General features: G+C 40.1%; 1 protein-coding gene across 6 annotated transcripts in view; it reads left to right on the forward strand.

Annotated features, from left to right (window-relative positions):
* NHSL1 (NHS like 1) overlaps positions 1-17,793 on the forward strand; it is a 242,066-nt gene that overhangs the window by 181,272 nt on the left and 43,001 nt on the right. For all 6 annotated transcript variants that reach the window (XM_060115034.1, XM_060115028.1, XM_060115033.1 and 3 more), the window contains one exon: positions 2,041-2,193. In XM_060115034.1, the coding sequence (XP_059971017.1) occupies positions 2,041-2,193 (153 nt within the window). The remainder of the gene's footprint in view (positions 1-2,040; positions 2,194-17,793) is intronic.

The following is a 17,793-nucleotide window of genomic DNA, read 5'->3' on the forward strand; positions in this document are numbered from 1 at the left end:
AACTGTGGCTACTCTTTGGGGGACATATGGTGAGTCCCACCCTGTGCAAGATTCTCAGATACATAACTAAGAGCTAAATCGGGTCTCTGTGGATTTTATAGATTATTAAGCTTGATAGTTCTGTGCACCATGCAAAACATTTGTTCCACGGAGGTTATGTGAAATGCCAGGTGCCTAGTTTACATGCTGCTTTTAGCAAACATTAAAAGCAGAAAGCACACAGGACATTTCCGTTTTTAACTTGATGTCTAGTTCTCAATGTTTATTTTCCCATTTAGCAATTTATGGAGAAAGTGGGATGGTTTTAAAAAACATTTTGTCCAGTTTTATTGAGATATAATTGACATATAGCACTGTGTACGTTTAAGGTATATAGCATAATGATTTGACTTGCGTACATCATGAAATGATTTTCACAGTAAGTTTAGTGAACATTCATCATCTCATATAGTTACAAAAGAAAAAGAAAAAAAATTTTTCTTTGTGATGAGAATTCTGAAGATATACTCTCTTAACAACTTTTATATAGAACACAGCAGTGTTACTTGTGTTCATCATGTTGCATATCACGTCCCTAGTACTAATTTATCTTACAACTGGAGAAGGTAGGATGATTTAGGAAATGAATTATTTAAAGCCTGGCTTGTAGAATTCAGTAGCTGTAGAGAAGATGGTATATGGGGTGAGCGCTGACCATGGTATATGTGGTGGCTTATGTTCCCAGGGGCACTGAGAAAGGCCAAGTTCCTCTTCAGTGATGGTTGAAAAGTCAGGAGCTACCTTCGAGTAATTGCACTGCTCTCCCCACAGCCATTATTTACATGAGTTATTTCATAAGCTAAGACTTTACATATATTAGTTCATTTGATCTGTTTAATGGCTGTAATAGCTGTACTGTAAGGTACATTGAGTTAATTTTAAACATGTTCAAATAGAAAGGTTCAATAGTTCATGCACGCCTGTTGATTTTATTTTGAGAGTCTACTTTATGGTCTCATTTCCAGGGACATAGTACGTTGTAGAAACAAGTACGCCCAGCGTGCCCTGTGTGGCATAGGTCAGAGGTAGGGGAAGACTCGCCCCTGACTCACAATTGTTGTATCTGCTGGTTTCACAGGAGTTAGGCTTGTCACCCTCAGTAACTGCCTCAGCACAGGGTCCTTCTCAAACTTCTTTAGTCTCTTCTACACCTGGCTTATGGCAGCAGTTGTATAGAGAGTATTTAAAAAATTGTTGTTGAATATTTATGGTGCTGTCAGTTTCATGTTGGGATCCATTGGTACCCTATTTAGATTGTATTGTCAGGAAAAAATGAAATGCGTAGACAAAGCGATCCCAGTCCCTAGAAGGATAAAGGAAAATTGTCATAGAGATTTAGCCTGCCTGTCATTTCCCCCTCTGACGTCCTCAATCTCTTTTGTGTTGGAAAAATTCAATTGAATTGGATTATATTGGGAAAAGTCAATTGCATTGGAATTTCTAAAAACATTGGAATATAAAAGTATTCCATGAAAGCAAGAAATACAGAGAAAATTTTGTAGCACAAATGGATTTCTAATTAGATATGCTATTTAAATGTATTACCTTGAATGTTTATGATTAGTTTTGTAAAAATTCAATTGAGTTTATAACAGTGATGTTTTAAAAATAATGCCTTAGAGGGGAAAGAATTGGTCCCAACTTCTTAGGAGAAAATTTGTTTTCTGTCTTGACAATCTAACATTTACTAAAGCAGTGACATTGTACAATTGACTATTATTTGTCATGGCGGAGTTCAGCAGGAGTTGGAGGTCTTCATTGATTTTGTTAATCATTTTCTAACATTGGAGTAGAGGGAGGACCTGAAAAGCTGGGAAACAATTAACTGAACAAACACGAAACACAGTGGCAAGGACCCCTGGGATCTGAGATTGAATCTTATTCAAAATTTGTTCCATTTTTCCCTTGCTGGCCCTTACCTATGGATGTGTTAGGTACCAAGAACCCCCCTTGATGTAACACATTTAAGTTGACCTCTGAATGTGTTCTTTCTTTCTACAGCTGTGTCCAACCTAGATGAGGAGAGTCGGTGGACAGTCCACTACACTGCTCCATGGCACCAGCAGGAGAATGTGTTCCTTCCCACCACAAGACCCCCCTGCGTAGAGGATCTGCACCGCCAAGCCAAGCTCAACCTCAAATCAGTATTGAGGGGTAAGATGGTGCCCTGCAAGCTTGCTGTTCTTGGATTATTGACTGTTAGAATTGAAAGCATAGATTTGGTTGCTATTGATAATGAATGGATAGTATGCTGTGTCTTTATAAAATATCATAAATACACACAACCTAATACATGCCTAATATGTTCTGGTCTCTGAAAGCTGCCAATTTACAGATATGCAAATCTGTCCTTAAAGAGCCTGCTCCATGTTAGAACCCTCTGGCACGTCTAAACCACTAGTACCAATTTAATCCAAATAAACACCTGCTGATGTGGGAACTTTTGCCACTGCCTTTTTAAGACTATTGTAAGTATTCCAAGCAAATTGTTAAAGCTAGTACTTTGTAATGGTTTGTTCAGTTAGTTCAAGTTGGGTGGAAAGGGGACCTAAATATAGACTGTGAAGGAGTGCAGAGTGGTTTGATTTATCAGAACTTGGGCAGCACCCAACGGGGCTCCTTTAAGCCCAGGTGGGCAGAGTGCACTGCGGCCAGTAGGAAATCCAGGAAGAGTGTACACCTGTATCTAGTTTAAAATTCTCATTTTTACCTCAGCTTGTTGCTGATGTTAAGAAGAGTTTATGCATGGTACAAAGAAGGCATCCTAAAAGTGATAAAGGAGGGAGGAGGTTCTTTAAAAGAGGAAGAAGTGGGGCCTCCCTGGTGGCGCAAGTGGTTGGGGGTCCGCCTGCCGATGCAGGGGATACGGGTTCGTGCCCCGGTCTGGGAGGATCCCATATGCCGCGGAGCGGCTGGGCCCGTGAGCCATGGCTGCTGAGCCTGCGCGTCCGGAGCCTGCGCGTCCGGAGCCTGTGCTCCGCAACGGGGGAGGCCACAACAGTGAGAGGCCCGCATATCGCAAAAAAAAAAAAAAAAAGAGGAAGAAGTGACTTTTAAGGTTCAGAGACTTCCTCTGAAAACAACAAACCCACATTCTTATCCTACCAGACTCTGCTTCTACCAGTTTTCTCCTATGTGCTGTTTGGGATCTAACTATACTAAAAAAGTACTTGTTGCTTATCTGACATTTAATTTAACCAGGCATCCTATATTTTATCTAATTGTGAAAGACTTACATCTAAGAAATACTGTTATTGATTCAAGAAAAACCCAGCATGAGGACTGCTGTAATTTTTATGCTAGTTTTTACTTGTGTATCAGTCATTTATTAAGTAATTCATATATTAATGTACTGTTACTATAACTACTGTGGTTACTAGCTAACATTTATTAAACATTCAACTCTATACCAAGTATTGCTCTAAACCACTGCACATATTATCTCTTAATCCTCACAATAATCTACAAACCATTACTGTGCCAGTTTTACAGATGACAACATAGAGACACAAAGATTAGAAACTTGCCTAAGATCTCAAAGTTAGTGGCAAAAGCAAGATTTCACCTTGGACAGTCTCAGGCTCTAGAGCCCATATTCTTAACTGCTGCCTTTAACAACCTTTTGTTTGAAACCTGTTATTCTGGCAGAAATGCAGAATACACAGACAGGGTCTCAGCCCTCGAGGAATTTATACTTATATCCAGAGTGCAAATCACAATGTGGAAAATACTCGAGAGGTGCCAAAAATGGCTGTATTGTAACTAAAGAAAGCAGATAATCTCTGCTTAGAGAGAGAAGGAATAGCTGTCAATAGACTCAGAATAGATGTGGTATTCTGAGCAGAACTATACAAACATTTTCGATCATGGCCCTATTTTTTCTTCCTTTAATCTTTTATAATGCTTCAGTTATCCCATATGTATCTTGCAGTCTTATGTATCTTGTATCTTACAGTCTTGGCATTGGACTCTCCAGCAATGAGGACATTATTGGGCTCCCTTTTTCATTTAGACTGAATACCCTGTATATGTAGTGACTACACGCTTAAATAAGAATCACATTAGTTGGGCTCTTCCGTATGGCCTTGGAGTTGTACTTTGACCTTTGTTGACTTCATGAGCTGCCTAAATCCAACCACAATTTCTTCTAGATCCCTTCAGTTCCTAGTGATTTGTCTCTAGTAAATTTTGACGAAGAGCTTCTCTACGTAGAGCTCACCTTCCTCCACCAAAGAATTAAGAAGATTAAATGGCACGGTTCCCAGGACAAACCCCTGAGGGAGTGCCATTGTTAACATTTCTCTTTGTTGCTCTGAAGACAGAACACTGCATGGTCTGGCTTGTAGAGAATGCTTTCTCAAAGGTATATGTGAGTTTGAATATTCAGGCCCAGTGGTTTTTTGATCACCCTCCAGGAAATTGTGCTTCACTGCCTCTTTCATGTATTTTCAAGTACCAGATCAGAGCTTCTCTTTTCTGCCCTTAGAACACTGAGCATCTGTATATAGATTTTTCTGATTTTATTTTCTTTTGGACTGTTCAACAGATACCTATGAAATATCATCACCACTGGTTTTGCCTACACTTAGATTTTATTTTGAAAAGGTAAATGCTTCAGTGATTGTTTAAATGCCCTAAAATCGTTCATCGAAGGGATTTACTATTAATAAAACTAATAAGTTTGGGAAATTCTTAGAGCTCAACTTTTAAATCTGGATTTAAATGCACCTTAAAAGGTTTCAGATAACTGATAACTTGAAGAATAGTGGTTGAGAAAGATGAAATGAGAAAGAACGTCTGAGTTCTTTTGTTCTTCATTTATTTACTTTTAGTCACATGTACAGAAACTTCACATACCACTTCCCCTACATCATGTTAGCAACTCGAAATAAACACAGCATGAGTGCAGAGTATTTATTGCCTCATTATCAGTGAAGATTAAAAAGAAGAAATCCAGTCCCTTACTATATGGCAACTACTGAAGTATGATGTTATATAAGATTATCAGTCTAAGTTAATTTGACCTCAACAGCCTTTGCTTAAAAATATAGAAAGGTAGGTCACTATTCACAGTGATCATTCTAATATTTTGTTCCTCCTTTTAGTCTTACTGTGACTTTGTCCACTGTTTTAAGGAAGGAATACTATCGTTTAATGTTAAACAGGTTGGTGCTTTTTCTTAATCATTAAGTGCTCATTGTCTGAGCTGTTCTGTCAGTTTTTGTGGGGCGCTCAGCTCCCCTCTTGAGGACCATAAAATACAGAGGGAAATGATACAGTGAGTACTAATAAGTTAATAACTAAGTGTTGTAAACATTTGCTTATGTTAAAGTAATGCACAAATGCCTACTGGTCAGTAGAGTGGTTGAGGAAGGCACAGGTTTACTGAAAATGCTTCTACGAAAAAGCTAAGCTTGAGTTAGTACATAAAGGTAGATAATAGACACTACTTAATACATATTTAAGAATCAATTCTGTGCTATGCCAGGAGTTTTTAAGTGAAGAGACAAAAGGTCGTGGGTGTCCAGCTTTAAAGAGCTGAGCTTGCTGTCTGGTGTCAAGACTGAAGTAAACAGACAGTAGTGTAATGGAGATGGGCGTGAGGTAGGCTGGGCATATAGGGGAGAGCTTGGTCAGCCAGAACAGCACTGGGAGACCAGCACTCTTCCATTCCCCCACTGCAGAGGAGATGGGCTTTCCTGGTGCGTCACACAGCATGTGGAGTGCCTGCAGCAGGTGGTTTCCATTCCGGTCCAAATAAAGCAGAGATCTTTTGTGTTTGTTGTTGGGGGCTAGTCTCTGGAGAACTTGATAGAATTTAGTGACCATGCTCTTGGATCAAATGATTTGGTTTTGTTGATTTATTTAGTTACTAGAGATTTAGGTAATGACTTATTGCTAACAACAATACAAACGTGTACCCATTTGTTTTTGTTTTTGTTTTTGTTTTTTTTGGCTGTGTTGGGTCTTTGTTGCTGTGCGTGGGCTTTCTCTAGTTGTGGCGAGCAGGGACTACTCTTTGTTGCAGTGCGCCGGCTTCTCATTGCAGTGGCTTCTCTTGTTGCAGAGCATGGGCTCTAGGCGTGTGGGCTTCGGTAGTTGTGGCACACGGGCTCAGTAGTTGTGGCTCACAGGCTCTAGAGCGCAGGCTCAGTAGTTGTGGTGCACAGGCTTCATTGCTCCGCGGCATGTGGGATCTTCCCGGACCAGGGATTGAACCCGTGTCGCCTGCATTGGCAGGCAGATTCCCAACCACTGCACCACCAGGGAAGTCCGTACCCATATTTTAAGAGTATTTTGATATTTGGGTAAACAGGACATCTGGCTAGTAATGAATAGGGAATTTTACTGAATTTCCAGAAGAATTCTTCCCTTTTAATTTCCATAGTTATTTGAACCCTTCATGAACTTCATCAGAGTTAGTTGTGATGGTCAGTAACCTTTATCTATCTAAATTTTTATCTAGGTAGTTTTTATACATATTGAAGGGGCCACAGTTCATTGGGAAAAGGGGAATTGAGGGATGTAGTGGGCTCGCTCAGACTCAATGAAAGTTTCAGATTTTATTTCTTCACAACCTGTAGGCCTCATTTGACAGTTTTAAGATTATTAAAGGCTGAAACATGTTATTTTTCAGGCTTCATGCCCCCAAAAGGCCAACTTGGGAGAGAGATAAACATACTTTCTCATACTATGTTTAACAGGCAGTTTGGTTACTGCATCTGTGTTAACTCCTGCCTGAATTAGTTCACAGAGCATCTGTTGTTGGTATCAGAAACCGTCTAGTCACAGTGAAGAAACACATTTTAGCAGGTCAGCCTGCTCTGTGGCTCTAGAATTAGAAGTGTAAGCACAGGGAGGAATGTTGGATCTGGCCTGTGTTAATTCAGAGTCAGAAGGTTATGTTTATTATATCTGGAGAGATAAGAACTGGGGATTTACACTTAGAAGAAATGACTATTTGTACCAAGTGATTTAAAACAACAGTGTGTGTGTGTGTGTGTGTGTACGGACCAACCTATTTAACATTAAAGAGTGGTGTACCTTTCTTAAAATTATGGACAAGGTTTCCAAGTAGTCCCAGCCAGGTTTCTCTGACAGTTCGTGACACACAGACTTTATCTAAGGGTCACTGCATCTACCTTTCATTGTCAAGAAACCACCTACTAGTTGCATTTTGACTTGGACAAGTAAGTCTGTTCTGGGAAGGGCTGTGGGGATCTCTGGATTTGATGAAGGGGCTTGGTGGTCTCATTTGTCTGCATTGGGCTGATGGGCCCCTGGGATATCCCAGGTGCCCTGTGGTTTTGGCTATAGAGTCTCCTCTTGGGGGTCCTGTGGCATTTTTTACAGAGCTTTCTGGAAGACACTTTTCTAGGCATGACCTGGGGGATGTTGGCTGAGAGCTGTCTCTCTTGGAATGATACATCTGCTCACCACCCAGACAGGCTCAGGACGAACATCTGCTTTGCCCACCTTGTGCTAATGACAATGAATTCTTCATGTTTTTCTTTTCTGTCACTTTTTAAAAATTATGACATAGAACACAGACAAATACATAAGACTTGTACAGTTTAACAAATAATTATAAAGCAAACATCTATGTAACTATTATTACTCTGGTCAAAAAATAGAATACGGCCTGAACTCCAGAAGCCTCCTGTTGTTCTTGCTTTCTAGTAGGAAAAACTCAGGTTTCATGAAAAGTGTATGGGTCACATCTAAGTTCACATCCTGCCTCTGTTATGTACTAGGAATATATTATTTGAGTTTAATTTTGAGTTTATCGCTTTAACATTTTGAGCTTTTTTTTAATCTATAAAATAAGATCATAATATCTGTTTTCGTGGGAATAAAACCAACTTATTTATATAAAGTATCTCAAAGTACCTGCCCCTCAATGTGGAAGCAGTGTTTGTAGAAAGAAGGGTGCCTTTTAAGTGCAATGGAATACAGATAGAACTTTCAGCCCTCTTTCCCAAATGGCTGTCATGATTTAGCTGGCACTTCCTCTCCCAGCCATTATGCTCCAGGGATATACAGTGGGGAGGAGGGAGAGAGGAAGAGAACAAGGAACATTGTCAGATGACAGTGACAGCCATAGACACTTGTTCATTTCATCCACATGAGCAAGATTCCTTTTCCCCGACTCCCCATCAATCTCTGAAAGATGCCCAGGATGCTAGAGCTAGAAAGGCCCTCCCCGGTCCTCTGGTTAATAAATCCCCTTTCCATTTTGTAGATAAGTAAGCCAGGACCTATCAGAGTTAAGGGATTAATTGACAGCTGCTTTGCAGTTTATAGATGGCTCTGCCAAGAACTCCAAATCAGGTTTCTCAGCCCATGCTGGCCTGTTTTGATCTCAGATCCCAAGGGCCTATCTCTGACGCCTCTTCAGCTGCCCTCAACTTCCAGAAGGGTCACTGGGACAGGGCTTACATGGGGAATCCAAAGGCTCAAGGCAGATTTGGTTTCTTCAGCCAGTTAATTTAGGAAATGCAAAATAGCCTAAGGTTGGTGGCTTCCCTGTTGCTCATGAAAACTTCTCTTCACTCATTCCTGATTTCATTAAAAGTCAAATATGTTTAAGAGAAATAAAGAAAGGAGGCTTCATCATGAGACATCATGTGTGACAAACATCTGTAACCATTGTTTCATCCTAATAGCATTTGGTGCATATTTTTAGGGCAACAGTAGGTCATTAGTACCTCGATGGACTTAAAAAAATAGTAATAAATAGGTTATAAAAGAGACAAAAGAAAGATAAGGGATTAGAAACATTAAATATACCAATGATTTAGCACTTGTAGCCAGTTTACTCTTTGCCTTCTTCTTCTTCTTTTTTTTTTTTTTTTTTGCGGAATTCGGGCCTCTCACTGTTGTGGCCTCTCCCGTTGCGGAGCACAGGTTCTGGACGCACAGGCTCAGCGGCCACGGCTCACGGGCCCAGCCACTCCATGGCATGTGGGATCTTCCCGGACTGGGGCACGAACCTGTGTCCCCTGCATCGGCAGGTGGACCCTCAACCACTGCGCCACCAGGGAAGCCCTGCCTACTTCTTTACTTACATTCTTCCTGAAGAATCCTTTGGTAAAATTGATGTGTAAAAGGAGACGGTTAAATGTCACTGGTTAAAGAAGGATTATCTTTCTTTTTTTTTTTTTATAAGAAAGAAACATTAAATTTCATTCATGGAGAATTTTAACTTATTTACTAGTTTAAACAAAAATAGGCATAGAGTTGAGGGCAGGGCAGGGAGTGGTTCGTTATTCTGGAAAAGCCGCTGAACAGAAGTAGGATGTGTAATTGTCTCATCTTTCCTGAACCACAGAGGCATTGACATCTTGTTCTGTTGTCAGTAACTGTTCTGAAAAATGAGATAGGAGACCAGAATTGTGATTCCGGTGCTGCCAGTAGCCCGTGAGATGTTGGAAAATCATATACCTTTTTTAAAAAATAAATTTATTTATTTAATTTATTTATTTTTGACTGTGTGTGGTCTTCGTTGCTGCGCGCGGGGTTTCTCTAGTTGCGGCAAGCAGGGCTACTCTTTGTTGCAGTGCGTGGGCTTCTTATTGTGGTGGCTTCTCTTGCTGCGGAGCACGGGCTCTAGGCGCACGGGCTTCAGTAGTTGTGGCACGTGGGCTCACTAGTTGTGGCTCTCGGGCTCTAGAGCGCAGTCTCAGTAGCTGTGGCGCACGGGCTTAGTTGCTCCGTGGCATGTGGAATCTTCCCGGACCAGGGCTCAAACCCGTGTTCCCTGCATTGGCAGGTGGACTCTTAACCACTGTGCCACCAGGGAAGCCCCATATCCCATTTTTGTACTTGGCTCCCTCCTCTGGAAAACAATTTTCAATCTCCAAGTTCCCTTCTAAGCTCCAAACTTCTGATTGGCCTCTTTTAACTGTTTAAGAGTGGTATGCAAAGTTTACTAACACAAAGATACAATTTACGGCTGAACACAAATACTGACAAATTGAATTGTCCACAAATCTAAGTTTGTGGTGACATAAAAGTTTCTAAGTGCACCCAGCAAGTGAGGCACTGGTCTGGATGTTGTAGCAGAGTCAGAGATAAATCGACATGGCTGCTTTCCTGGTTTACACCTCGTCAGAGAAAGAAGTGTGTGAATAACTCACAAGGTTGATAATGGTGGTATTACTGAGCCACACCCTTGTCCATGGGTGTTGTCTTTAAAACAGAAATCTGATCATGCCTCTCATTAAACATTTTTTACCAGCTTTCCACCATTGGCAGGATAAAACCTAACTTCCTTAGCATCTGAGAACCTTCCTTACCCCTGTTTGTCCAGCCTCACCTGACAAATCACCCTTTCTCCCCCATGCTTCTCTCCTCCTCCAACCAAGGTCTTTACCTTGTGCCCTTACACATAAGGATAAAGTCCTTCTGTTGGAACCCTGGCTTGTCCTCCCCTCCCTTTCTCTCCACCCCACGTCTCAATCCACTTCCTCTCTCTTCTAATCCACAACCTCTCACACCTGGCCAACTCCTGTTCCCCTTGTAAGGGTCATCTGGTTGATGCTCAGATTCCCCCAAAGCTTTCCTGGACTCCTCCTCGCAGACGTGGGCATCCCTTACCCACTTTTCTACACATGCCCACAGAACCTTACACCCCTCCATTAAACTAGAAACTGTGTTCACATGTTTATCCCCCCACCTGACAGCAAGACCTTTGGCAGCAGGACCTTTTCTTGTCACTTGTGTGACCCCAGTGCCTGGTACTGTAAATACTGTTGTATTTGTGGAGGTCCTGGAAAGTTCATCTCGAACTCATGAGGAAGATCAGTCACAGTCACAGAACAAGTGGTGAGAACACGGGAGTGAGGAGATTGGAGATAGAGAGAGTGCAGGGAGAGGAGTTGTGAAGGTTGAGCCTGGAATTCCGGCTTTGATCTAGGGGGCTGAAGAAGTCAGGAAAAGAGTAACTGGGGAGGAAGAGAGGAGATCAGGATGGGTCAGTGACCACGGTGCTCGGGGATGGGCAGAGTCAGAAGAGAGGCTACTGAACTGGTCAGGAGGCAGTCATTGGTGACCGTCAAAAGAGTGGTTTCAAGGGGGTCTGTGGATTTAAGAAGCCAGGTTTCATGAGATAATTATTTTAACAAGCAGACAAATAATACAAGTAACATTTCTTAAGAAATAAATCATGTCAACAAGGCAAAGAGAAAAAGGACAGTATTTTGAGGTGGTGGCAGGCTAGAAGTAGTAGTATTATTTGTTTTAAAAACTAGAGCCAATCAAAACATGCTTGTAGACAAAAGAGCCCACAGGAGGAGAAAAGGTTGCAAATATAAAGAGAGAATGGGAGCATTCCCTGAGGAGATAGCAGGCAGTGAACGGGCGCAGGCAGAGGTCAGGTTTCGACTTCTAGTTCCCAGACAGGACTGGGGAAAGGGCATTTTGAGATGGAGCAAAGAAACATTGAATTTGTTTATTAAGGGGTGTTGGAGTCTTGATAGAAAAATGGCCCCCACTCTGTGGCTAGTTCCTTGGTGAGAAGGATGACTTCATTTGGAGCTCTCTTGCTCAGTGCTTGCGAATTTAATTAGGTTGACTTTTCAAAGACAAATGGTAATGTTATTAAAGACTTTTTTTAATGTTTAGTATTTCATTAGACTTCCTTTGGAATTTTTATCCTTAGGGAAAGTTGCCCAACCTGATGAAACAATGGATTGAATTCTCTATTGAGAAAAGAGAAGTGTAAAGACAAAAATAAAAAAGTAACAGAATGGAATGATACACAAAGGTGGCGGTTTAACTTCTGTTGTTTGATTTGATGGCACACAACATTTTTTTTATAATACTAACTCTCTGGGTATGATAATCCTGAAAGGGTACTTAACCTGTGAGAGGGAAGTCAGATGCAAGAGCAAAGAAAAAGGAACAATCATTGCTTTTTCAGTGGGTAAAGAGACCTGTTGCTTTTTTTTTAATGGTAAGCAACACACAAAAGGTAGAATAGCAAAGACAGTCATTTACATGATCCAGGTCTTAACAAAGCACTATGGGTTGTTTAAACAAAAGGCTTTTTGTTTTGTTTTTGTGTCCATGGTCAGTCTGCTGTTTCAGCAATTCCATTTTAATTCCTGATAAAGTGCGTAACTTGAGTGGCTGCTATATTTCACCCAGCGCAGCATAAAAATGCTACATTGAAGGTACTGTGGATAAGGTTTGTTATCATTCCCTGAACAACTGAAGTCCCTGGTGTTGGTTTAGAATCTTTGCAGGCTATTTGATATTGAGTAACCTTGGTGATGCTCCACGACTGCCAGTGATAGGGCTTTTTCATTCTAAAGTGAAATGAGATCACCTCTAGTTGGGCTGTGCTCTGGTGGTGCTCAACTAGGGCTTGCAAACTCGCAGCACCTTCACATTTATCATGGGCACCAGAAAGCTTTCACCTTAATTTAAATCTAATTTAGTTCTTCAAATCTCCTTAAATGACTTTGGGTATGTGAAGAGAAGGAATGTTAAAAACCAGTTTTCTGCCATGGCAAATAACATTTGAGGAATAATTCCTTCCATGGTTTGCAGTGAAAAATAAGGCTAACAGTTTTATCCAATGGTATAAGTTTTAATATTTACTTCCTGTGTTTTGGGAGGTTTTTATTCCACCCTAATAGAAATTAACCAAAGAGGGAGAATATCCGTCAAAATGACCTTTTTTTGCCCTTCTGCATAAGTGAGATTGCCTATGGTGTTTAATGTCAGTGAAGGAGATGCTGGTCCCAGGGTATGGAGCGAAAAGACTCTTTTCAACGCCTTTTCTGTATATTAGTCAGCACATTCATTTCCTGTGTGACTGTTGAGCTGATGACATCACATTTTCCCATCCTGACCACTTTATCTCCCCAAACTCACTAAGGAGATTGAAATGAGAAGTCCTTTGGAATAGTGCTAAAATAAGTGTTAGGCATATGAATCCAGCAGTCTGCTTGTCATTACTGCCCCCCTCCTTTGGCAAAACCCACCCATTTCAAAGGTGGCTTTTCTGACCATCTCTCCTCTACCTTACTCCTTCCCAAAACTTTTCTGGGAGCTTTCCTGTGACTTCTGTTCTATCTGACCAGAAATCTTTGGGGGAGTTGCCCGTGATGGAATTAGTGTCTTCATGCTGGATTTGGTCAGTGTCCCTGAAGTTCTACCAAGACCAAATTTTCTTGTATCGATAACCCAAATAGAGCACTTGAGTATCATCTTCCCTACCAGCTCTTCCCTCATCCTCTTATTTCCTGAACATATATATGATTGGGACCCCTTCCCCCTTAAATTCTGTGTTGCTGCTGGCCCCAGCCCATACCGGCCAGCTGTGCTTAATAAACACTAATGACATGGGTGGTGTACCAGATAGATAGGCAGGTCCCATGCCTTGGGTAAATTAAGATGGAAAGTATGGCCAAAGCTAAAATACACCTGGGTGAGGGATGGGGCCGGCCCTTCTGTCACATAATCACAGTACCCTTTCAAGTACTGATGGTTCATTCATTTAATGAACTCCCTGGCCACCCACACTGAGTAAATCATGTCTGGCTTAGACACCTTTAGGAGGACATTGGCTTTTGCTTTCAGAGCCTGGGAAGCCATTGGAGAGGTTTGAACTCAGAAGTGACATAATCTGACTCATCATTTTTAAATGGTTAAATCTGGTTCTGTGTTAAAAGTTTGCAGTAAAAGGGATCGGGGTGATGCAGGACGCTGGGCAGAGATGACCACAGTAATCAAGGGACAGGTGGAAGCAGCCTGAATCAGGAAGCTGTGTTTAAAGCTGAGCTGAAGTGGTACGTTAAAATAACAAGACCTCTTCAAGCGGTTTAAGGGAATCTTGACCTGTAAAGTACTTCTACAGGAGCAAAATTAAAGCTTTTTCTGAAACAACAGTATTCCTTAGGAACCGAAAGTAAATACCAGATATAGCATTTCTCCTCCTCCTGCAGTGATCTGTTAAATTCTTCTTTGTCCTTTGTTTCCTGTTTTCCTCTCAAGTTATTCTGTTGGTGAGTGTGGATCATCTGTGACATAATAAAAGAAACAGATTAACTCTCTTTTCCCCTTGGGCCTTTTATCATTTCTCACCTGGAATATGTAGGAAATCTTAAACTATGGAAATTCTGCTTCCTTCTTCGGGAGCCTCTCCTCTAATTGGAAGACTTTTCCTTTTATGTCACACCGACCCCAAATGGTTGAATGGATTTCACATCAAGCACCTTTAATATTGTTTCTCCTTCTCTGTGGCTACTTACCTGCCTCTGAAACAGTTTTCTCCTCCTGTGGCTCCCAGACCAGCAGTAAGACCATCACCTGGGAACTTATTAGAAATGCAAGTTCTCGGTCCCCACTCCAGACCCACTGAATCAGACACTCTGGGACCCACTGGTCAGCCAAGTGGTTAACAAGCCCCCAAGGGATCCTGATGCACCTTAACTGGGAGAACCAGTGCTCCATAAATTGTCATGTGAACTTGTTTAATCAGTCAGCTAAATCGTAAACACCTTGAAAGTTGTACCCCTTCAGTTTCACTAGCTCATCGCAAGCTAGGGTTCGAACACACAGCTGTTGACTGTCAGAGTTTGAGCCCTTGACTGTCGCCATTCATCTCCCTGGCTGTTAGCAGAAGGTTACTTGAACAAACTGATTCATCTCCTTCCAGGACGCTTCCTTCTCCTTGACACGTGGGTGATTGTTGGCATATTTTCTGATTGGCCGTCTCTTTCTTACCTGCAGTTAAACAAAGTATACTCTAACACCTGGAACATTTTGTCTCATATGCACCATTAAGAGAGGAGATATTTCAGAACCTTTAGGGAGACTTGGGCTCAATCATTAAAGCCATATATTTTCTCCTTTTCTTTTTTATTTTATCGTACTTTGGATGCAAAGTATCTTTGACGTGACGATTGATAAAGAAGTTGTCTTATGGACTCATATATGCAGTTTTTGGAAGATAAATTTGGATATAATACTTCATATATAATAATATGCTTTTATATCATTGTAAGTATTGCTGTATAACTTCATATCAATACAAACTCTTACTCTTAAGTGGAGAGGGGAGAAAAGAATGAATCATTAGTGTAATAGTAAACCAAAAAGGAATATTTATTTGGAATCTATTATTTTAAATTGCTGTCAAATTATCTAGGACAATATCCATTGAAAATATCTATATTAACTCCATGGTGTCTTTAGATTTAACATAGCTTTTCAACTCACTTGATATGCTGCAATTAACTGAATAACTTAAAAACATTTGACCATTTATAGTCTCTTAATTATGTTCTAATTTGTTGATTCTTAAAGACGATTTAAATAAATTGAAGTGCAGCTGTTTTGAAGAAAATAATTTATGGAAAGTCCAAATGTAATTTTGGAAAATCCAATATACATGACTGGCAAGGCAGAATCTGAACTACAGTACCAGTATGATTTCTTTCTCTTGCTCAGGATTGCCAAACCCAATAAATTAAGATACTAGAAGGCAGATCCTTTCTATTTTAAAATGCATTTTGGTTTGATTTTCATTAAAAAAATAAGTTCCCTAATGTTACAGAGCATAATATTTGAGTGCAGTAAAATTTTCCTACATGCTTGTTACTTGAAAGCTCAAACTAGAATCTTTAGCTATATAAGATCTGATACAGCTGTTGGACTGGAATTGATTATTTATTTTCTTCTAAATATATGTTTGTAGTCTTCTGTGTTCTCAGTTCTCTGGTACCGGACAAAGATATGTAATAGAACTGGCGTTTGACCCTGTCATTGATAATCTGATGGATAAATAACTGGGATAGAAGTTTGGAAACCTGGATCTACCAGAAACTTAAAACACTTGTGTTTTATAATCCATAAGACAGGTATAATATCTGCTTTCCTTCAATTCCCACAGAAATATTTTACACACAAATCAAATAATGATGGCCAAGGGCTTTCAGCTTAGAAAATAACGCATTTATAAAGTGTCATCAGGGTAATGGCTTTAAAAATCAGTGATCTGAAAAAAAGAGTGTTTTAGACTGTGGTTCATCACAGAACATTCTCACTGAAGCAGTACATCATGACCACTATTTATAATTAACTTTGGAACTGGAGTCCTCCCAATTGTTAATGACCTTGAATTATAGGAGGAGGATTATGAAAGATTTAATACTGTTAAAAAGAAACCACATTCAGATTTTAAAGTATGGTACATCTAAAATGCTGTACTGTTGTAAAATACCAACATTGTGCTTTTGACCTGAATGTTTCAGCACTTTGCTAGCAGTTCATGCTCATATACACCACCACTATACATGCAACCTGAAAAATGACAAAATAATCTTTCTTAACCAGTCCTTTTGGCTTTTAATGCAGCAGTGCTTGTTTTCTTTTTTTTAAAGTATAATTAATTTACAGTATTGTGTTAGTTTCAAGTGTACAGCAAAGTGATTCAGTTGTACATGTGTGTGTGTGTGTGTGTGTATATATATATATATATATATATATATGCTTTTTCAGATTCTTTTCCATTATAGGTTATTACAAGATAGTGAATATAGTTCCCTGTGCTCTACAGTCAGTCCTTGTGGTTCACCTATTTTATATATAGTGGTGTGTATATGTTAATCCCAAATTCCTAATTTATCTCTCTCCCCTACCCCTGCTATCTCCCCTGCTATCCCCTTTGGTAACAATAAGTTTGTTTTGTATGTCTATGAGTCTATTTCTGTTTTGTAAATACATTCATTTGTATCATTGTTTTTATATTCCATATATAAGTGATATCATATGATATTTGTCTTTCTCTGACTGACTTACTTCACTTAGTATGATAATCTCTAGGTCCATCCATGTTGCTGCAAATGGTATTATTTCGTCCTTTTTTATGGCTGAGTAATATTCCATTATGTATATGTACCACATCTTCTTTATCCATTCATCTGTCGGACATTTAGGTTGCTTCCATGTCTTGGCTATTGTAAATAGTGCTGCTATGAACACTGCGTCTATCTTTTCGAGTTGGAGTTTTCTCCAGATATATGCCCAGGGGTGGGGTTGCTGTATCATATGGTAACTCTATTTTTAGTTTTTTAAGGACAGCAGCGCTGCTCATTTTAAATACTTCCTTTATCATTGCTTTCTCTTCTTACTCAGACAAGCTAACGTTCAGCAAACCTCACTTTTTTCCCTTTTAGCATCCACTCATCTTACCACATCATTTCCTTAGGGAATAAACGACGAATCCCTTTTTCTTCCCACCTTGCATTCAATTTCTCTTTCTCCATCTCCTCCTTTTCCTTCTAGCTCTCGTTTAAGTAAGTCAGAATTTAGTAACCATTTATTTAAGTTAAAAACTTTGTTCTCTCAGAGTATACTTCAAAGTCTTTATAATAAATTCGTGAAATTTTTCACTTATAATTGTCTCTTACGGAATTATAAATATGAAAAAATTAATTATGACAAATTATACAAATCAATGGTAAAAATGCCAGTGTGCTTTTACTAGCATCACTAGGTGATTTACTTTTCCTCATACAGGTAACGTTCAGACTCTTATTGTGGTTTGGTTGGAATTCATGTATTTGAGTACTGTTAGCTGAGTCATAGCATCTGGAGGAAGGTGGTAAATACAGGTGAGATCATGTCACTTCTCTGTTGGCAGTCCCCAGAGGCTACCCGCCGGCCTCGTGGTTTCAGCCAGAGTCCTTACAGGAACCTCCAAGGCCCTATGTAACCTGCTCCCCCTTTACCTGTCTAACC

This window comes from Mesoplodon densirostris, chromosome 12 (assembly GCF_025265405.1).
Source record: "Mesoplodon densirostris isolate mMesDen1 chromosome 12, mMesDen1 primary haplotype, whole genome shotgun sequence".
In the NCBI taxonomy this organism is placed as follows: domain Eukaryota; kingdom Metazoa; phylum Chordata; class Mammalia; order Artiodactyla; family Ziphiidae; genus Mesoplodon; species Mesoplodon densirostris.